Raw genomic sequence first — 22,746 nt, 5'->3', positions numbered from 1 at the left:
TATCTATCATCTATCTATCTATCTATCTATCTATCTATCTATGCATCCATCTATCTATCCATCCATCCATCCATCCATCCATCCATCCATCCATCCATCTCAGTAAGAAAGGTGATGAAATGCTATTTAATAAAGAATTATTCCCAAAACAGAAATGATTTTTAAATACAAGAGACTTCTGCTTTTGGAGGTTATCACATATAAAAGGCAGTGTGCTGGAAGAACTATAAATAAAAAACCTAAAAAAAAAGGGCTTTAAGAGGAATAGGAATACTTATCATGAAGAAGAAATAAAAAGGGAGGGAAGAGTGTTTCAGAGCAGAAAGTGCTGCCACACAGCTGAATAAAAATAATTGAAATTTTGGAGTCTGTGTGGTGAAAGTATTTGAGAATGAGTAAACCACAACAACATTTTTTTTTTTCCAGGAGGTGTGAGTATTCTGCTTTTCATCAGATTGTGCTGTCTAGCATATGGACTGTTTTTCAGTTGGTATTTTGGGTGCATTTTTCAGTTCTATGCTGTGGCGTGTGGCTGGGGACCATGGCACTCCATATGGTGGCTTTCATACTTTCCTGCAGGTGTAAAAGAAAGGATATAAGAGAACAGTGTTCGAGATAAAGGTTAGAGCAATTCTAGGTTTGAAATGTCTGTTCTGAGCAAGAACAAGACATTTCAAACTGCTTAGTGAAAAGACTCTAACATATTGTAAATGTTTTACTGACATTTCTTAAGAAAATCCATTTTGTATTTTTATCTCTGTTAAATAACAATCTGCTGCCTCTTTGAAATAAACTGACAGTTTATCAATATCAGATGTCTTTAACATGATGTAACTTAGACACAGAGAGGGGAAATCAAGGATGCATAAACAGCCTCTACTACGAACAACACTTACCATAGCTGAACAGAGCAGTAGGAAGTGAACATATCACAGGGAAAGCACAGCTACTTCCTTAACACTCATTGGCAGCCAGTAATTACTCTCAGTAATTACTGTCATATGGTCATGATTTACCCAAAGGGCCAGATCAAAACTGAGTTATGACTATTTGGGATTAATAATTTCAAACTAGGCTCTTCTAAATAGGATGACACCTCCTTGTTAATCCTGATGTTACAATAATTCTAGTCCATGTTGGAGTGATGTCTTTTACAACTGTAGCATCATGTTTTCAAAATTAGGGTCTTTAGGTAAAGCTTGCCTATTCTTTTAATTTTGCCTGTAGGGAGACACTGGATTTTCCTATTTGAAAGCTTTCAAATTGTTGCTGCTTAGCAAACACGCTCAGTGGGTTTGTGGTTTATCCCACCAGCCTCTAAGCAAAGCCTTTCTGGTGCAGGGCAGTACCACAGAAGGGATTACAATAAAAGGCTTTAAATACAGTCTGTAATCAGAAGAGCTTTTTATTTGTTTCATGTTTCTGCCCTCTAGGTACCTTTGGCAGCACTATGCATAGGCGTTCTGCAGCTGAAAGAGCCTGACATACTGAAAAGAGATAGTGGATATCTCATTTCACTCAGTTTTAGTAGTAATGGGTAGGACTATGATAATCAGTCCAGAGTGTTTAATGTGTATGTGATTTAACGTCTAGCCTTTTTAGATTAATTAAAAGTATAAAGGATGAAATCTTCTTTCTTCTGTGGCTTCCTAAGTAGCAGCAGTTCACTCCAAATTAATGCCGTTATCTATTTTAATTTCATCCTTATTTCCACTTCATGTTTGGCACTTTTTAAATGCTTCTTGTCTCCCTTATTGCTCACTTGGACAAGGAGGATGTCTATATAAGAGACAGCTTTGCTTATCCGGTGATTCTTCCAAAAGACAAAGCTATGTTTGGTTCTGACTGACAGAATTTACACTTTTAAAAACATTATACTAAGTATACATTTTTACATGGGCAGAGAAGACTCAAAGTCATAAAAGGCAGAAAAGAATCTTGTTTAAGTATTGAAGTTTGTCTTTCTAAAAAAAAAAAAAGTAATTTTTTCATTAATAAGTCTATGAGTTATTAAATGATTAAAATTTTAAATAAAAACTGATTTACATTTTTTAGTTCTGGAAAATCATTTTTAATTAAATCAAGGTTCCACTGAAAATACAAAATGACATTATCTTCTGATCATTCTGGGCATATTTCGGTATAAATATATAAAGTAGTTTAACGTGTTTCTTACAGTGCCTGACATTTGCTTTAAGAATGTAGTGAAATTGAGTGGGGAGACTCAGGGCTTTTTATTGGGTCAGGTTCAGATCAGAAGAAATCATAGCATCTGATGTACTGTGACTAAGAATCAATCAAATTGTTCTGATTCATCTTATGCTCCTTCATTTTACTTTTTTGTTATATGGGAGAGAGTTAAGCTAGGATATATCCCTGCCATTATTACAACTTGCTGCCTTTAGCTGGTTTGTAATTATATCATAGTAATGGCAAGTAAAGCAGACCATAGCAGACAGAAGAGAAAATATCAAACCAAATGACTGTAAATAACTACACTTACTCTGATTATTTTAAAGAGGAACAATTTTAGCATTTATACTGGAAAAAAACAGTGTATTAAGAGAACATTTAGGAGAAAACTTTATGGCTATAAATACAGTTGTATCAGCAGTAGTAATGCCATCCAAGAAGTTTGCTATAAACTCTGAGAGATTTATGTAAACTCATTGGTGTTGATGAGGAGAAAAGTAATGAATAAACAGTTTCAATGCATTATGTCAAAGCTGCAAAGAATTTTCATTCTCTAAAAAAAATTAAAATTCTGACAACAGTTTTTGTCTTTTTCCTGGATAGGTACCCATTACACCATTTCTTTGGTGAAGGCTATTCAGCAGTGGTGACATCTTCCAATCGGCCACTCTGCAGATTATTATCTCTGGACTCCCTGCTGACACCCTGCCGGAAGCTAGAGCTACTGAGACAACTGGAATTGTGCCTGCTTTGGTCAAGGTTTTTTCTTTCACCGAGGAAAAAAAAAAAAAAGAAAGATGAAGTTGGGCAAAGTGGAGTTTTGCCATTTTCTTCAGATACTAGCTCTTTTCCTCTGTCTTTCTGGGATGAATCAAGCAGAGATCACAAGGTCCAGGTCAAAGCCCTATTTTCAATCAGGGAGGACGAGAACCAAACGCAGCTGGGTGTGGAATCAGTTCTTTGTGCTGGAAGAATACATGGGTACAGACCCACTCTATGTAGGAAAGGTAGGGGATTTAAATAAACTTTGGAGGGTGCAGATGCTTGCTTTTTGATGTGTTTATTTGATGCACTCAAAAAAATTGTAATGCTGTTAGCCGAGAACAGCAACACATTGCATTCTCATAAGAATGTAAGGTTCCTGTTGCAATTTTCTTTAAGAGCTCTACATATTAGTACTGCTTGTTTAACAGAGTACAGTAATGAAAGTGTTTTGCCACCACCGATAGAAAGAAAATATTTATTACTTATACTAGGTTTTAAACAGAGAAGCATAATGATGAGTATTCTTTTTTAAGGGTTAACAGCTAGTCCCAGAAAAGAAGTTCTGTATTATGTTGTTTGCTCCCTAAAACTCAGCACTACTGAAAGCAAGAGAGAAAGAATCAGGCGTCTGTGGGTGTGATGAGTGAAAAAGAGGCCATGTCTGCATTACTGCTTTTCTTTGACATTGCCTGGCTGGCAGATTGGCACCTTGGGGACCTTGCTGTCTTCTGTGCACGGCACAGCCTTGTGGCTTTACCTTGACTGTGATGGGCATGGATCCAGTAGAGAGCCAGCCCTTTTACATCAGGGCATCCCAAATGGTTCTTTCTAAGTGCCCGTCGCTGCATATGGAGCACACTGAGCACAGCTGTGAATCCGGGACCTAGTTCATTTACTGCCTTGTGCTAGTGGGTAATACGCTGCCTTCAGCAATTATGCAGGGGAAAAAAAAGCCCACAAAACAAAACCCCCTCTTGTGTTTCTCTGTAACATTTATGTGTAATCATCTTTTTGAAAGGAAAACCCATTTTCTCGGTAATATCAGAATCAATAAATAGAGTTTCTCATTAAAATACAGCAAATGCATAGAAAACAGGGGAGTGACAGCTTTTGGCACAACAGCACGCTTACAGAAAAAGAGATGAAGTAATCTGAAATCCACTGCTTCAAATATACCGGTGCAATGAATTTCAGCTTACTTAATTCATCCTACTGAGACAAAACCTTGATGTTTGTGTTAATGCAGTTAAGCACTTAGAATTTACATGCCAACTGAATAATCAAGTTAAATAGGGAACTGCTTTCATGATTACAGCTATCTTTGTGTTTAGGTGCTTTTCTGAATTGGGATTGGTACTTTGCATAATTGAACCCTTAAGAAAGCTGTGCTAGAATCAGAAATGTCATCTTGTGGTGACATTACAGTGGTCTTGAAAGTTTTGGTAAAGTTTTACATTATGCAGCAGTATCCATTCTGATGCCACACAGCTGCTGGTTGCCTGTGTGGGTTTGTCTTTTAGGCAAATTTGTCCCCAGGTTGGAGTTTCTCTTGTGGCTCTGGAAATGGCCTATTTGGCATTCTTTCCCACTGATAAAAAAAGAAGTGTGGCTTGCAAATTTGACTTTCTCTCCTGGAAAAGAAGCGTCTTGAAATACTCAAGTGAAGACTAGTTTTGATCTGTAGTAGTTCTCATATTCAGTCGATTTCTATATTATGGCCAGAAATGCTGTGGTAGTGCTGTAGTACATGATATTTGCATGCATATGGTTATTTTTAGCTTCACAGTCTGCTCTTTCCCGTCCTTTGCAAGAGTCCCAGCATTCACAAGCAGATATCTTCCAAAATGCAACCTTTTTTTTTTTTTTTTTTTCCTGAAACATTCTGTGCCCAGCCTGCTTTTGTATCAGCAGTATGAATTGTTGGCTCAGGAATTTGTACCAGCAATCCATTTTGTAGGAAAAGCAGATAAAAATTTTCACTTACAAAAAGAAGCCCATCTTCCTGGAAACACAGTCCTTGCTGAGCCTCTTGTAAGATAAGATGTGCCCAGTTCCTAACCTTCTCACTGTAGAGGCTTTTCACTGTGTGGCTTCTGAGGTGCAATCATGACCGAAGCCACATTCCCACACAGGGGAGCAAAAAGGTGAAGAAGTGAATTTCTTTCTGTGTCTTAGTGTATTATGTGTAGCACCACTCTGAAGTGAGCAGCAGTCACCTTCCTCCCCCTCTTCTCCTCTTAAAAACATCGTTGCTCTAGTTTCAAATCCTTTGCAGGCAGGTAGGTACAAAGACTGAGATTTGGATAGGAAGGACAGATATTTTTTCCTTTTTTATTTTTTTTTCCCTTGGTGAGGAGGCTGCAACAAGGAAAAAGCTCTCATAACTCATTTTTCTCATCAAATGAAGTGGAAGCAGCGACCAGACTCTGCAGAGTGCTCTGCTTCTGGGGAGGCCAGTCCTGCACTGCCTTATGTTCAGGATGCTTTGCAGGGTGCCAATCTAACTGCACATCCAGGAAGGAGGGACCTTCCTCCAGCTTTTAAGGGCTGTGAGATAAAAAGGCTTCAGAAACACTCAAGCAAATGGAGCTGTAATGGGGAATACTGTCTCCCCACCACTATTCAATTTTACAAAACCCTAGGCAATTCTGGTTGGAAGGCAGCATTTGGGGGATGTGAGGGTTACATGGCAAATCGTTCAAGAGTTGTGAAATACCAATGTTAATTCCATGTTCAGCACTAGCTCTGTCCTCCTGGGTGTCTGCATGCTGACACTATAATTACATGATCATGCAGGGTAAAATCCTATTCCTCGTAAATAATGTAGTAGGATTCCTATTCAACTCAGTAGAACAAGTCCTTCCCTTAATTTTTCAGTGTTTTCATGTGCTTTTTTACCAAGGCTTCACATCTATACCTGAGGTGTGCTGCAGCCTTCCTTCTGGACATCCTTTCTTCATTTTCCCAAATGCATATGTATTTTTTTTTATTTAGGCAGCAGACCCTGTTTTCATGTGACTCTGGAGAAACCCCTGGAGGAGTTCCATTAATTTCACTCTAATAGCAGTCAGAGGTGACAGAAGTTTGGTGCCTTTTTGTTCTCTTCTTTTAAAATTTAGGTCCTTCCTCTCTGTGATATGAAATTTAATCATCTTGGATATAATTTTGAGCACTTCTTGGGAGATGATTAACATGTAATCAGATTGTGGACTGAACCATATACAATTCTCTTCTGTCGGTCAGCACAGCATATGTTATGTTCACTTGAAGGGCTGAAGCATTTAACTGTTTAGCGCATTAAACTGTTTGGATAGACGCTGTTCTCTTCCAGACATGCCATGTAGGAGGTGAGGCAGTTAACTGTGATGCTTATTGAGCTAGAAGCATAGCTGGCTTCTGTTTTCTGGAAAATGTTTACTATTGCTTGGTAATATGTTTTTGTAAAATGCCTTACTCCATATTTTCCTTGTAAATGATGGTAATGGAATCTATTTAGGCAAAAAAAATAGCATAGAGCAGTTTTAAATGATTTGAAACATAAACACCTAAAATTAGGAAAAATTTTGTTGAATATGCTATTATGTTGAATATTTGAAAAATTGTATGTGGTCTTGTAATTGAAGTTTCCATGGGTACACATTGGCAAAAAGGGCTGCAGTAAAAGTAGAACTTGAACATTTTGTTGGTACTTTTTTGGTTTTATTACATAAATACCAGACATCCAGGGTTTGGGTTTTTTTGGTCTGGTGGTTTGGGGTTTTTTTATTATTATTTGTCTTCTGCTGCAATTCTGTCAGTCTCACCAAAAGCATTATAATGACACAAAATCTCTGCCAGTAAGAATTTAATTTTTCTTATTAAAAAGTAAAAAAAAAAAAATCCAAACAAACAAAAGAAGCCACAAACAAACCTGAAGAAGCAAAACAGGTCTTTGAACTCCATGTGAGATGCTGATTGATAGCTGGCTTCACTGTTTTCTTTAGGGTCCAAACCAGCTCTCATTTTCCAATGGCTCTAAATTTAGGTATAGTTACAGAGCTGTTTCAAGCTTTTTGCTGAGTTGAACTCTTCCCTTGAGATCTCACAACATATGAAGGACTGAAAATAAAAACCAGAGACTTGACTGAGCACAAACACAAGAAATTAGTCTGTAACTTTGAGAGGCTCACTGGTAATTCTCAAAAATAACACTTTGAATTCGTAAGATGCCCCGAATGTTGTTTTTTAATTATAATGTAAGAGAAAGTAAAGAGCAAGTCCTAACATGCATTTTCTAGATTGTAAAATCAAGAAAAAAGGTTAAATAAGTGAACTAAGAACCTATCGTTTCCTAGATCTCAAATCATTGCCTTCCAACACAATTTTACCTGTCTCTTCTGACTGTTTTAAGGTAAATAAACCTGTTGGATTAATTTTTCAAACATGGACAAAAGTGCATAAAAGCTAATATTTGCATTATTATTTCTGGAGTAGTACAGAATGAGGTGCATGTGGAAAAAAAATGAAGTGAACTTAAGCTTTTCCTATAAAATTATGTTATTTAAGATCATTTGCAGGTTCTACAAGTTTTAAGAGAACTTACAGGAAGGATGGGTTTTTAAAGAAGCCATATAACAAGTTTATGTTATTATTAGCATAGAGTGGGTACGTTTTTTCCGGTCTCCCCATTTTGGAGGGAAGGAGACTTGATAGGGGAGGATACTGGGGTTTTGGATTAATTCATTGTTTTTCAAAGGTGTTGTTGAATATATCAATAAGGTGACAGAGTTACTCGCATACTATATTTATATGTGGTATGACCTTGTCTCAGGCCATACAGCTACAGTCAGCAGTAGGGCTCTTTTCATAGAATTGTAACCTGACATTTTCAGATGTGACCGACGAATTTTGACTGAGTTGCTAAAATACTTTAAGGCAGTGAGTACTGTGGAAGTGCTGGCGACTCAGTCAAACTCAGACTGAACTGTGGGAATATTACTGGCATTTTGGGAAATGGAGGGGACATGGGGTGATATTACAAGGGCTAAATATAGGTAAAAAGAGCTGGGCTGCCTCACTTGACATAGTGAAGAAGGAGGTTAGTCAAGCGCAATTTCCTGGAGGGGTCTGACCCTCATGCTGCTTCTAGAGGCACCCACAGGGACTAGGGCTCTCTGCTCAGCTTCAGTCTGTGTTTTTTTCCCTCCAAGCATCCTGTGCAAGGTAAATGTTCATGTCTGCTCTGCAAGTAAGCTCTTGGCTGAGAGCACCCACAGCTCTGCAGATTTTTGTTCATTTTCCACCCCAAGTAGTTCTGGAAAAAAAACCATTCAAACACATAACACTCAGACCAACTATTTTTCATCTGTCTTTGTGGCCTCTGTGTGGAAAACAGACAGCATAATGACTGAGAAGGAAACTTCCCCACTGTTATATTTTTTCCTCCCTTTCTATTTGTGTTATCTTTACTTTTATCATAATCTTTGAAGCACTGTTGTTTTATATACTCCCAGAAGGCCATTTATGAAAGGGAGAAAGAAAATCTGCTATTTATCTGTCTCAGAAACTCTTTGCTTTTCTGTCCTATGAAAATTGATAATAGTTGACCTTTTAAGTAAAATGGGACATGCCATTCTTGTCAAGTATTTTCATACCACAAGTGCTGCAAATGAAACAGATGAACAGCTAAAACAGTTAAGTCCTGCTTACTTGCTTTATATATTGAATAAGTCTTGGGGAGGTGATGCTTCAGTGGTACTGCACAGGTATGACTTTACCATCTCAACTTGTTCTGTCCAGTCCCAGTATCACACACTTTTTTCACTGGATAGTCACTGTGAGCTTTGTGCTATTCCATGCTATAATTTATGTGGATTACCCTGAATAACTGAGAGATGACTGAAAATCCAAATGTTCCCTCCTTAGCATGCAGGGCTAAAGTGTCTCTGGGGAGAATGGTGAAATTAAAGCACAGAGAAAGAATTATCCAAAAGGATAACCTAAAATCTGCTGCCTTTTTCTGGTTGATTTCATCAGCCTGAACAGCTACAGTGTAATTTCCTCTTTACCTCTTTACTGGAAGTCCTCTTCTCTCAGTTGACTGGATACTGGAGAAGGTTTTATGCCAGGGACTTAAAGTGATGACAATTTCACAAGCCCAAGCACTAAAAGACAATTTGTATGTAATTTCATTATTAAAAGTGATAATAGAGTTGAGAGACTTACAGTTGGATACTGAACCAGAGCATGTAGCTTTTTGATCTCTTTCTATAATATAGAACATTGATCCTTAACATGTGCCATTACAGAAGAGAAAGGTTAGTGAAGGTGATGACAACATCAGTAAATTAGGCAGCCCTCGTGGCAATTTTTCGTTCAATGGCACAGCCATGCTATTTATGTAATCCTATAATGCCATTTCTGTATTTCAGCAGAATGAGAGGCTCTACCTGCAGTGCTCTGCTCTGTATGTCTTTTGGGCATTATTTAAAATTAAATTTTATGAGTCTCTGACAAAATAGAAAAGCAAGAGTAAAAGCTAATTTTGCAATTATATGTAGATGAGAGTCTCCTGTATGCTTGGCTGGTTATCAGAAAATGCCTTATTTTCAGGAAAGAATGAGATTTAAAGCTCTGATGTCAGTCAGGCTGATGCTGCTTTAGCTGACATTCCTTCTCCTTTTCATCTTCAGAGATTGTACTTGGTCCCTTAGCTCTTGTTCTTGGCTGTCATCCAGCATCCAGTTTTATGTCCATCCTCTTGTCTCACAGTTCTATGTTAATGGCATTAGAAATACAGCACTGTAAAACTATGGCTATCAGGAACGGTGAGTATTTGCATTGTTCTAAGACTAAGGAAGTCCATTCATTAATTATTTTCCTATCTAAAATGCAAGCAGACACAACCCCTGTTCTGAGGCAGTGGTTTTATAAGGCAAGAACTAATAGCAGACTAAGAAGCAATGACAGAATTCAGAGAACTATGGTGTTAATCAACATCTGAAAATAGTTTGAGAACAGTGGGTCACTAGTGCTGTTTTCATTGAAGATAGAATATTTCTTGTTCTGAAAATGAGACTCATGCAACATTTTAAAACATTATGAAAATATAATAGAGAGCTCTTTCCTGCCTTGACTTCCCAGTGTTTATAAATGTCAAGTTGTTTGAAACTTCTAAGTGCAGACCTATTTAATATCTATGTTAGTACAAGGCTACATCTACTTTCAGACCAGTAAAGATAAAGGATGTTTTCCAATTGCTTTCAAAATATCAGACTGCATGTGCTTTATAGTTTTACATCTTGTAGCCTGCTGTCACACTACCTTTTTCATGTTGCCTTTTTTTCACTTATACCTCTTCTGTTAGCCATAAGTGTCTGTCTACAGACTCATTGGGCATTCATTTTATGTATTAAGTATTTTCCATGTGTCACCATCTAAAAGTGCTGCCAGGACTGTTGCTGCCTTGTCATAATTCTACTGCTGAATTTCTTCTTTGCTTCACATTTGTCTTTAAATATTATACTGCATTTCTTAATTTCCTGGCCCCTCTTTTTTTTCTCCCCAGTAATCACTTAATAAAATAGCACCTGTGTACATATGTCAATGTTTCAGTGCTAACTTTAACCACTTAAAGGGAGAACCTGGGACAATATATTTAAAGATTCTGAAAAAAAAAACAGGGAATGGTTCCTTTGCGTGCAATAAGCTGGCTTTTACATAAATACACTGATGATAAGTACTGGAACTCTCTTCAGTATTATCTTATTCTCTCAGCACTATGCATTTCCTTGGAAGAGATAGCTGAGCAAAGTGCTAACAGTGGAGCTGATGAGAGAAGAAAGATGTTAATACACTAAGTCGCTCAGTTCTTTTAGAATAACTATTAGCTACCTTATGCTACCAGCATCTTCTCTGTCACTTTTGCACTGGAAGAGATACTAACTGTCATGTAAATTAGAGACAAGTAGCTCTTAGAAAAGGCAGTGGAGTGTGTGCTCTAGGAGAACTCTAATTCTCTCCCAACTGTTCAAACCATGGTCATGGTATGAGTACCAGCCTATACCAAGAGTAGAAGTTTGAGGATGTCATAATGCTTAATCTTTCATAACTTCAAGGTTATAAGGAGGATTAGGCAGTTAAAATAGGCATGGGGGTTGTTTACATGATATAAATAAATGTTGTGAACACCTAACTATAATTCATTTGAGCTCAATGTATAAATGGGAACTCTCTTAACCTTTCCAGGCAAATGTAAATTTAGCCAATGAAGAAGCTCATTGGCATCAGATACTGATCACCAAAATCAGTAAATAGGTTCATAAAATTGAAGAATATATTTAATATTATTTCTTGCAGATGTTCTTGAAAAAAAAGTCACTGCCATTTACAGTTCTATCCATGTAAACATATTTGGTGATGTTACAGCCCTGTGCTGTTGCAAAAGTAATATTTATGTAGGAATAAGGCACATAGCATGGTAGTAGCACACTACAAGTCATAAACATAGCAAAGAATAAGCCTTATTTTTTTCTTCCAGATAAATAGGAATGCCAAGACAGATATAGTTCTTTTGCATACAGAAGTTCATGCGCCATTACTCATGTACCAGGAAACACAAAATATGCCTTACTGACTTGGTCTCAAGCCGTCTTTTTCAGAGTCCTCCCCTGGGAGAAGAAGATAATTCTAAACATTCAAGAAGAAGGCAGAAAGTTTTTTAATATGTTTGGATTATTATTTTATGCTGTTCATAGAGTAACTGAAGATTTAGTCCAAAATCTTCAGCTCAGTTTTATTGACCCTAGGAAATAATTTGAGAGTATTAATGTTGCAATACGAATATCTGGTCATTTCAAAATTGAATTTTTAACTGATATTTTATTCTGTAGGTTAGTGAAAGAGGAATACTGAGGATAGATTTGCAACATATATCAACACATTCCACATTTTGAGAATGAAGAAATAGTGGCTTCCTTTCATATAGTGCTTTAATGTTACTAAAACACTAAAGGGTTTGGTGTTTGTGGCATTGTATGTGGGTGAAAAGGTGTATATGAAAAACAACTAAGGACACTCTTACATAATATTCTACCTACAACACAGAAAATTCTTAGGCCCTCCTTGAGTAGAAAACAAGAAATTTAATGTCATTTTCTAGGTGATGTAAGATTTTTCTGCATGAATTCCACAAAACAATGCCAGAATCATACTGTTTCATTTAGTTTTTCTGTTTCTGTAAATCATGAGAAATTACCTTAAGGATTAACAAAACATGCAGTTCTGTTGCTCTGGAGTATGTGTGAGAAGAATTGAACCCAAAAAGTTATTTTTTCATTTGAAATGCTTCCAAAATATGGAAAATCTGGTAGTTGGTAGTTACATGTGTAAGGATGATAAGCTGCTTAAACACTTCATACTGCGGTACCAAATTGTAACCCTGCTGACTAGGCAATCAGGCAATTCATTTTCCTTACAAGGTAGGCAAGTGCTGTATTAGGTGAATTTTAGCTTGTTACCCTGTAACAATGAAAAGTTTCCAGACACAGCTAGGAAAAGCAGATAGTAATTTCTTAAGTTTCCATAATCATGGTATAAACATAATGCCATAAATTAGCAAAATACTTAATTTGTCTTTCTTACACAATCTATACACATTATATGGGCAGAGCAGGCATTTGGAAAAGCGCTTGACATGATTTTATGTTTCTTTTTTAACTGGCAGGGCTGTCATTCTACAGTCTACATGCTAAAAACTGTTATCCTTATAGACTATTATCCTTCCCACCATCTTTCACCCTTTACCACTTAGCTGTTGCTTAGCCAAGCAATACTTTTAAAAGGTTTTCCTTTTGAGTCAACACTGTAGTCCTGTGTTCATCCATACTGCTCTTTCATTCATACCCTCCTTTTCTGAGTATCTTCTTGACAGTGAAAAGCTGTGAACAAAAGCACACTATTGTTGCTTCATCTAAACAGGAAATAAGCCAAGTGAAACTGTTACTTCCTTTCTCATTGTAAGATTCAAATTGCACTATTCATGTTTGTTTCTTTCTTTGCAAATTCATGTCCGCTACCATGCTGAGAATCTTAAAGTCTTATTGCTTTTCTGTTTTTTTTATCTTTATGCTGAATCAAGCATACTTCTGAGTATCAGTCCCAAAGCGATGGAAATAATAGTTGTTTGAAACGTTTCCATTTGTTTGACTGACAAACCAAGTGAAGCCACGTCAAACAAAGTTTTATGGAGCAAACATGCAGGAATTAGAATGATAGCACTGATGAAGCATATACACAAATGGGTATATATGTCTAGGAAGCAATTGAGGGACCTCACATTGAAGAATACTTCCTGCTTATACTGACATATTTATTTAATTCAGATTTATCTTAAGATTCAAAGAAAATGTAAAAATTCTAGCCTGTATTGGTTTTAGTTTGGGAAAATAAGGATTGAAAAAGTTAAAGAGAAGAAAAAGTATGCCAAAGACTAAGTGTGAGATAGGAAGGAACATGATGAAGCATTTTGCTTTGTTTTTATCACTCTGGAGCCTGATGTAAAACTGAAATCAATGAGAAAATAAATTTATATTAATCACAGAATGGCTCAGGTTAGGAGAGAACATAGAGGTTGTCCGGTCCAACCTCCCTGCTCAAGCAGGGTCATCCCAGAGCACGTGGCATAGGATTGTTTCCAGACAGCTCTTGAATATTTTCAATGAGTGAGACTTCACAACTTTTGTGGGTAGCCCATTTCAGTATGTGGTCCCCTGCACAATAAAAACATTCTTCCTTGTGTTCAGGTGGACCTTTCTGTGCATCAGTCTCTGTCTGTTGCATCTTGTTCTATTGCTTGGTGAAAAGTCTGTCTCCATCTTCTTGGCACCTCTCCTCAGAATCTTATAGACATTGGTGAGGACCCCTTTCGGTTCTCTCTTCTTGAGGCTGAACAAGCCCAGCTCTCTCAGCCTGTTTTTGTAAAGAAAGAAGCTCCAGTCTCCTAGGCATCTTTGTTGCTTACTCAACCTGTTCCAGGAGCTCCTTGGAGCTCCAGGAGCTCTCTATTGTACAGAGGAGTCCAAAACTAAAAACAGCACTCAGATGTGACCTCACCTGGGCTAAGTAGAGGGGCAGGATCACCTTCCTTGGCCTGCTGGCAATGCTGTTCCTAATGCACCCTAGGATCTCACTGGCTATCTTGGCCACAAGAACACACTGGCCCATAGACATTTTGTTGTTTACTAGGACCCCTGGGTCCTTCTCCAAAGAGCTGCCTTCCAGCAGATCACCCTTGGTCTATCCTGGTCCATGGGGTTATTCTTCCCCAGGGACAGGACCCTGCATTTGCCTTTGTTGAATTTCAGACAGTTCCTCTCTGGTCATCTCTCCAACCTGTCGATGTACCTCGGAAGGGCTGCCCAGCCTTCTGGGATATTGGCCACTCCTCCCAGCTTTTTTTCATCAGGGAACTTACTGAGTAGACATCTGCACCTTCATTCAAGCCATTGATGAATACACATTTTTGAACCTTGGGAGACACCACTAATGACAGGCCTCCAACTACACCCTGTGCCACTGACTGTAACCCTCTAGTTCAGCCAGTTCTCAATGATCCTCACTGTGCACTAATTCAACCCACAGTTCCTGAATTTGCCTATGAAGATGTTGAGAGAGACAGTGCTGAAAGCTTTGCTGAAGTCAAAGTAGACAATGTCTACTGCCCCCATCCCTCCAGGTAGCTGTTTCATTGCAGAAGGCAATCAGGTTGGTCCAGTGTGAATTACCATTAGTGAACCCATGCTGACTACTCCTGATCAACTTGTCATCCACATGGATAGAGATAGTCTTTTGAATGAGGCTAGGCATTGAGGTGAGAATCACCTTAAGTGTAGGTCTTGATTCCCTGTGCTCTTTGTTAAAGAAGCTATATGCATCTGTATGGATCACACATTGGTTTAGGTCACCTCAATCTACCCCATGGATTCTAGAAAGCAGGCCTGACTTGGTTATGTTAGCACAGATGGAAAAAGAGGGCAGGTAGCCAGAGATCCAGTAACATCCAGGTTTTAGAAATATACAGGGTAGTCGGTCTGTTAACCAGCAGATGTATTTGAAAGAGACAAAAAAGGTAAGTAAAGTTCATTTTTAATCAAAAGAGGAAAATGCCATTTGCAGCAAGGTAATCTATGATACAAGACATCAAAAGCAAATATCATCAAGACAAAACCTAGTAGAACAAGTTTTTATGCTTCTTTAATGAGACGAAGGAAACAATGAATAGAAAATGAAAAATGTAAATATTTCTTATAAAACATTACTGGAGAGGGCTGAAGAATTTGGAATTTGTTCAAAAAAAGCCTAAAACATGAGCAGCAGAGTGCCAAACAGCACAGGACAAGACAAAATAGCATTCTATACCTATGTATAGAGTTCCTATAGGTTCCAAGAATTACTGGGTCAAGATAAAGCATGGATAAATGAAAAACAACATGAAGATCTGGAGGAGTCCAAGCAAGTCTGAGCTCTCAGCAGAGAGATGTAAGGATGCAAATATGTGCAGATGTCAGGGAAGTAACTGGACCATGTCCAGACTGTTTCCAAATTAAGAGCAAAAAATCAAAATTATGAGTTCTCTGGTCTACCATTTAAGAAGGCAGCTCGCACCCTTACAAAGCAATTTTTTTTTGGGTGCTAAAAGGATGAAATAGTGACATCCATGGTTTTCAGAACTTTAGTAGACACCTTTCCTTCTAGACTGGTATTTTGACATTGATCATTTCATGTAACTATATTTCCTCCCATCTGCAGGCTGCATGAGAATTTTTCATGCAGACTAATTTCAATGTCCTGTCAAAATTAGATGCTGTTCTATACTATCTAAGTCACAGTATCACATTCAACAATTTCCATTGTTGAATGGAAATTCTGTAACCAGAGATGGGTAGACAATGATGGTCCATTCTGCTAGTCTGATGACAAAGTCATCTTCCTGGATTTTTGTTTTTTTGTAAATTTTACTTCTAGCAGCACAAAGTGAAGTCAATGACTGTTTTATGTGTGGGATGATACAGACTGAGGGCCCAGGTGCTTTGTCAGGCTTCCAAAATACCTGCCAAGCAGAAAATGAGACTGTGAGGAGGATGGAAAGATTAAGACGTCCACTCTGATGACAGATCCTTCTGATTTAAAGATATAAGGGTCTGTATCTATATACCATATTAAAAAGGAAGATATTTACCTTTGCTTCTGAAATTATGTTATCATATGTGTTTTAGACAGTGGCCAACCTTCCAGTTCTGATTGTTTGATGCATGCTTTGTATTATACTTAAAATGCAAATATCATTTTGGAATGCAGTTTGAGGCTTTAGCAGGATGTGCTAACAATTTTTGTCTCAGATTATATTTTTTTGAAAATTACTTTGTAAAATAATTAGCAGGATAAAGGGGAGACATGCTGCAGATTCACCTTCAAGGTTAGAAGAGTTAAATTTATTAGAGTGAACAAAATGATCGGCAATATCACAAATTTTCCTGGAATCGAATATTCCTGTACCTGTAAATAACCTTTATTGGTAAGAGAACTTTAGCAGAAATTGTATGTGTGACATTGTAGAGAGTAGTGGAGTGAAACCAGATGCTTTTTCTTCCATAGTAACTTGAATCTAATGAAAATATGGATACTACTGAGGATGAGCAGTACATTCAGTGTATGCTCAAAATCAAAGTGCATCTTTGGTTTGCAACAGTACTAGTGCAATAAAATAAGGTAGATTTTCTTAAACATTAAGAAATATTAAGGTACTATTTAATAATGTTTGGCAGAGGATAACATCACTTTATAAATTATGTCTTGCAAGGCAAGGTAAGATTTTTTCTTTATATATTCCTAAAGTTGTATGTCTCAGTAATCAATAGACCCTCTCTGATGTTTTCCTGTAAGTTTGGGCTCAACAAAAACATTTAATACTGTTAAATCTTTTATCTCAGTATTTAAATACCTTCAGGGTGGAGTGTCAGAAGAATCAGTAGGTTTTCACATGGCAAAGGCTGCTCAGGGCCCTGTGTCTTCACATTGGCTTGGAAACTGATACAAAAAATATGATGGTTTAATATGTGTCTGATGGTTTACAGACTAGAAGAAAATTTGCTCTTAAAAGAGACTGCATAAAATTATCCTGTGTTACTCCAGTAGATGAATTCTATGTGTGAGTCACACCTGCCTGTTCCAGTGATAATTTTTTTCCCACTTATTATTGCCATTAGTCCTGCTGAGCTAACACAGCTGAGAGACAGCAAACTGAGTGTCATCCACAGACTTGTTTGTTATGTTCCACTGACTTACACCTGCAAAATCCTATTATAAGCTATGGGGCCTTGCATTTTTAAAATTAGAACAGAATCTGAAGATAGCAGTGGCTTTACTTGCTTTTATAACCAGGGGAAAGATTCAACCAAGATTGCAATATTAACAGCTTGCATATGACTTGTCCACTGAGTCTGAAGTGCAAGACAAAGAAAGGAATTGCTGGTTTTATACTATTACTTTTTATCATGCTGCATACTAATAGAAGGTCTGTATACTGTTCTAATGCAATTTTTAATTATTAAATTGGCTTGGTTGGTTAATTAGTTTTGTTTTTTACCAGTTAACATTGAATTCACTAGATTTGCTTTTGAACTACTATCCTGCCTTGTACCACTATTTTTGTGTATATATAGACACAAAAGCCTGGTTTTATAAGTGAACTGGCATGCTTTTCTTTTGACAAAAATTATTACAGAATTTAAAAGTTCATTGTGGTTCCTTTGCTCTCTTATATAGGCACTGGTTTTACCTTCCAGTCTTCCACAAGTTTTAAAAGTAGCTGCAAAGCAAGCTGAAGTGTATTCCTTATCTTGAGCTGTCATGAACACTGACCACCAGTGATTGATGACTTCTGTGAATAACATGCTTTAGAGTTTCTCATGTATTCTTCACTGAAAAGAAATTTTAAAAATATCTGAACAATCACTTTGCCTTCTCGTGATTTTTATTTGGCAAATATGAATAGAGATTAATGGAGAGAAGAAAAGTGAAAGAAGTGATGAAAAGGATGTATGTAGTAAAAAAATAAGCCAGCCACAAACTTCCAGAAGAGCAGGGCTACTACTGGACAATGGATTCAACAAGTTGGAATATGTGGAAAGAGTGTGGCTGAAGAAGTACAACAACCTTTGAGCATGTATATAAACTAGTGACAGGTGGAGAACATAAATTCTATTAGCAAATCACTTGTGAGATTAGGAAGGAGAACTTTTTGTCTACTTCAGAAAGTTTGATTTTAGTGATTTGGAGTCTGTAGATTCTTCATTAATTTGACTAATCTGCTTGTGACTTTTCTTTGCAGAAGCTCTTATTTGTGCTATTTTCAAAAGGTAACTTTCAGCTATTTGTGAATAACATAACTATTTACTAAAATGCCATTGTGTTTATATGATAATTTGTGCAGTTTTGAAGGGAAAATGTACAGCAAAATAACATAAATAAGAGATTTTCATGTGCAGAAGCAATTATTATTTGAAAAATATTTACTGAAAATAACATTTTCCTTTTAAGAAATATAAAAGTTTGGCACTATCTATTAGTGTACAAGTCTGAGAGGCCAATGAATAGGGATATAATTAATTATTTTTTCCCTTAAAACTATGGGATCCTCAATTAATAGAAATTGTACCTTTCTTTCAGTGCACGGAGCTGTGCTGATTTACACCAAGCTTTATAGAACTTCCCTAAGGGGACTTCCATAAATGAAATGATCATTTTAATGGACCACACAGAAGGTACGAGACAAAAGTGGAAATGCTTGAGCATAAAGTTCTGAACATTACAATTAGTGACAGAAGGCCTATCAATGAGACAGTAAGCCTATAAAAATACAGAAAGATCAGATTGTTTGTCAAATTAGACTTGCTTTAATATGGATGCATGCAAGGGAGCTGGAAACTTTGCATCTGTTTTGTATACAAAGTGATTAGATTGTGATCACTTAGTCCAAGAGGATAGAAATGATGCACAATTCTGCCAGGATGAGACATGCAAATTGGATCAATTAAGCTTTGAGAGTGCTCAGACAATCTGGTAGAGAAGTTTACATGCTGTGTCAAGTGAAACAGCAAAGATCAGTCCTGGATGCTGGGGGCAAGTATTATAGTGATTCAAACTCTAATCTCTAAGAGTAATTAATTGTTTTCAGATTTAGTTATAAAATGGATCAGATACTGTAATGAAACAATCAGATATTATAATAAAAGATCCCTTACAGAGATGTTTGATGGTACACCACAAGTATGACAGAGAAAATAGCAACAGTCATTTAAGTTACAACATTTGAGGTAGAGGTGAGTAAATTCAGATGACTGATCTTGTTTGCAGCTAACAGAATGCACAATTCTAGTAACTCCTGTACCTTCATGTTCACCACAGTGTTTCAGAAGCAGGGAGTGTTCTCATTCTCACTGTGTGCACTATTTTCATTGAACCAAAGCTCACTCAGAAGGGGATCAACAAGAAAATGATTATTAGGTAAGAGTGCTGTAATTTCATCAGAGGCCACATAAGAATTTGAGTTATGTACCCTTATCAATGTTCTTTATAGTGTCAAAAGGACATGTCATTTTATATAATCAGAGGGGCCTCTATGGAAATTGAAAATTCTCAATATATGTGAAATACTGGAAGCCTCAGAAATGTTTTGAAAGAAGACACTAAAATTTTCAGTAGAATCCAGATAGCTTACAGAATTGGAAAAAGGTCTGCACAATTTGAGTTTTAAGGTAGATTCAGCAAGTATACACGAGCAGTGTAAAATAACACCTTCCATTTCACTATTTTCTCAAAATTTGTTTATCAGTGGCACATACATTGACATTTAATGGCAATGAGTAAAAAATACAGTAAGATTATGTTATGGTGAAAACAGATGAAAAAATCTTGGCATCATCATTGTGTATGGCAAATCTCATATCCTTGTTTTTTTTTTTTTTTTTAATACAAGTGAAGTTCAATCTTAAATCATAAATATCTTCTCACATCATTTGAAATGACAAAATATGATTTAAGGGAACAAGGTATAATTACTTCAGAGGAATTTGATGAGATTTTCTTTGTTAAATGCTTGTTGTAAACAACAGCATAGAAAAAGGCACTAGGAGAACGCTGCCTTTTACATAGAACTGTTAAAATCCTTCTAAGCTGGGAGGATTTACAATTAACTTAGTATTGTTCATGTTAAGGCAGTTTTTAATGGTTTGAATGAGGTATTATCCTCCCCCTCAAATATTTTCTGAAAAACAAGCAGAAAACCTGGGCACTAAAAGCATTTATTTCCCAGCCTTTAATCCTGTGGAGTTTAAATGCTTATCAAGATATGAATTACTATCTTGAGATCAGCCTGGTTATATCTGAAAATCCTTGCAGGCCCGCAAATTTGAATGGTTAAAAAAAAGCTAGGGAGAAATCAAACTTCTTAAAGTATCTATTCACAAAGGATCATTTTAAATGATCTGAACAGTTTCAAGCAGACTTTCAAGTGTCTATATTTACTGTGCATACTCTGCTTTAGCTTGTTCTGAATACTGAATAGCTACCGTGTGAATTTATGTAAGGAAATCTCTTAATCTTTCAATGCTGCTTCTTATAATTAGGCATATGTGACACACATGTTCATTAAAGCAACCTTCCTCTTAGAACAGGGGTTAAGGGGCTGTTTCAAAAAGATACTCAGACATATGCATAGTACCAGCTTTCATGACTGTTAAGCAAGTCCTGACATGATCTATATGGATAAGGATGATTTCCTAATTTAGAAAATTCTAAACCAGGTTTAATTTGATGTAGCACCAGATTAAATTTCCCTAAGTTTTGAAGTGAATTTTGAACAATGGGCTGTGAATTAACAAGCCAATATATATATGGATGGATGGATGGACTTGAGAAATATTCTTTGGGTAAAAATCAATATGATAAGCTACCCTTAGTGAAATACATAATAGTAGGGGAAAGAAAATAAAAATTGTGCTACAATCTACTGAAAAAAAGAGCGTGTTATTTGTCATTCAGTGTTTTAACTTTACCTTTACTGCAGAGTTAGAAATGGGTTGCAGTAGTTAATGGAAAGCATTCACAGAAATATTAGGGTGTCTATCAAGCCAGACTCTAAAAGAGATTCTAAATGAAATGTAAACACACTAGCAACAGTAACCTCTGTTTTATGAGAACAAATTAACCAAGGAATTATTTTGCTCTTTTTTACCTGAGCTCATTTTAAGACACAAGATAAGTGTCTACATGAAGGTATCTAATACTCTCCACTTTATTTGGCTATGCACTGGTTTTTCATCATATGTTGTCATACTAACAATAAAATTATAATGCTTTACTATAGATATTCATTCCTGCCCTTTTCATATGAAATAATTCACTCATTTAAAAATGCTATAGTGAAATTTTGTGTTCAAATTCTCTGTTACTGACTAATTTCCTTGACCCACTGTCAGCTCTGGGCAGTTGTGACTTTCTCCACAACATGCTTTCCAAAGTACTAATTATGTCCAATGTGGGCATTGTGTCAAAATCTTAATTTTGCACTTTAGGTCTAGGAGTAGTCCCCTTGATCTTAGTGAGAAGACCTATGGGATTAGATTTCCGAAAAATGCTTTGGGAAATACCTGGATGGTGTGAAATATTTTATAACATATAACCAATTTGTTCATGTGGAAAATTGTCAATTTAAAGTTGACTATATCTTTCATGGAAGTCAGCATCAAGTATTGCATTTTTTCAAACATATAGAATTGCATAAAGAAAGACAATAGGAATTTAGTTTTTATGAAGAAAAACACAATAACAAGCACTGTTATCTTGACATTTGTACTATCATTTTTGTTAAAAATTAAAATTAGTATTTAGACCAACATGTAAATTCTGCTTTGTTATGACAGTTTTGTAAATATTAATTAACAAGTCTGTAGTTGTTTTCAGGAAATTAAAGATTAGTGAGTACGTGGACCCAGTTAAGTTCATTTTTTCTGCATTGCAAGTCTTTAACCATTAAAATTATCAGATCATACTCTCTTCTGTAGTCCAGTACTTTATAAACTTCTCCAGACACTTAACCCTAGTTATTTACACTGCTTTGCAGTTAGGTATTTTACCATTGTCTTCCAGTCTGTCAGGGTGTCAGCATTTCCCACTAACACATAAGGTAAGATTATGAGTCTATCTTTAGTAGCATTAAACTTTCAAAAGCAAATTAAATGTGAGGAATTGATACAACATAAAACCAAAACGAAAACAAATGAAAAAAGCTCTACACCCTCTGGGTGTCTAGTCCTTGGTACTAATGTTCTTTGGAAGCAGGTTCCTATGAGAAAAATCATTATCAACCAAGCAATGCTGCAAGCTATTTTGGATAGTTGAAGCAGAAAGAGGATAATCACTCTAAACTATAGATCAGTAGTTTGACAAAGAAGAGACAATATGGGAGGTATAATTTCCAATCTAAAATAAATACATTCAGTATCTTATCTCAGAAAATACTTTAATACCAAATGAATTTTTGTTTATAAATTTGGTATTATTGATATGGTAGTCAAACAAGAAGTGTGTATGATTATTTTTCCTGTGCAGTGCTGTTACAGGTAATTCTATAGATTACAGAGTTAGAGATGAAAAAATAGATCCTCTAATGTGCTCTCATTTTCCATGGTTGAAATCCTAGGCCCAAATATTATGGCTGCATGGAAAAAGCATTATGGGAGAAACTTTCTA

General features: G+C 36.4%; 1 protein-coding gene across 3 annotated transcripts in view; it reads left to right on the top strand.

The window, feature by feature from the left end:
- The first annotated feature begins 2,990 nt into the window (after positions 1–2,990).
- LOC128814074 (cadherin-7) overlaps positions 2,991–22,746 on the top strand; it is a 72,088-nt gene continuing 52,332 nt past the window's right edge. For 2 of the 3 annotated variants that reach the window (XM_053989647.1, XM_053989652.1), the window contains exon 1: positions 2,991–3,200. In XM_053989647.1, the coding sequence (XP_053845622.1) occupies positions 2,991–3,200 (210 nt within the window). The remainder of the gene's footprint in view (positions 3,201–22,746) is intronic. The other variant, XM_053989662.1, reaches the window with a different exon arrangement.

Source organism: Vidua macroura, chromosome 1, assembly GCF_024509145.1.
Source record: "Vidua macroura isolate BioBank_ID:100142 chromosome 1, ASM2450914v1, whole genome shotgun sequence".
Classification (NCBI taxonomy): Eukaryota; Metazoa; Chordata; class Aves; order Passeriformes; family Viduidae; genus Vidua; species Vidua macroura.
This window is presented reverse-complemented; position numbering and strand designations above follow the sequence as displayed.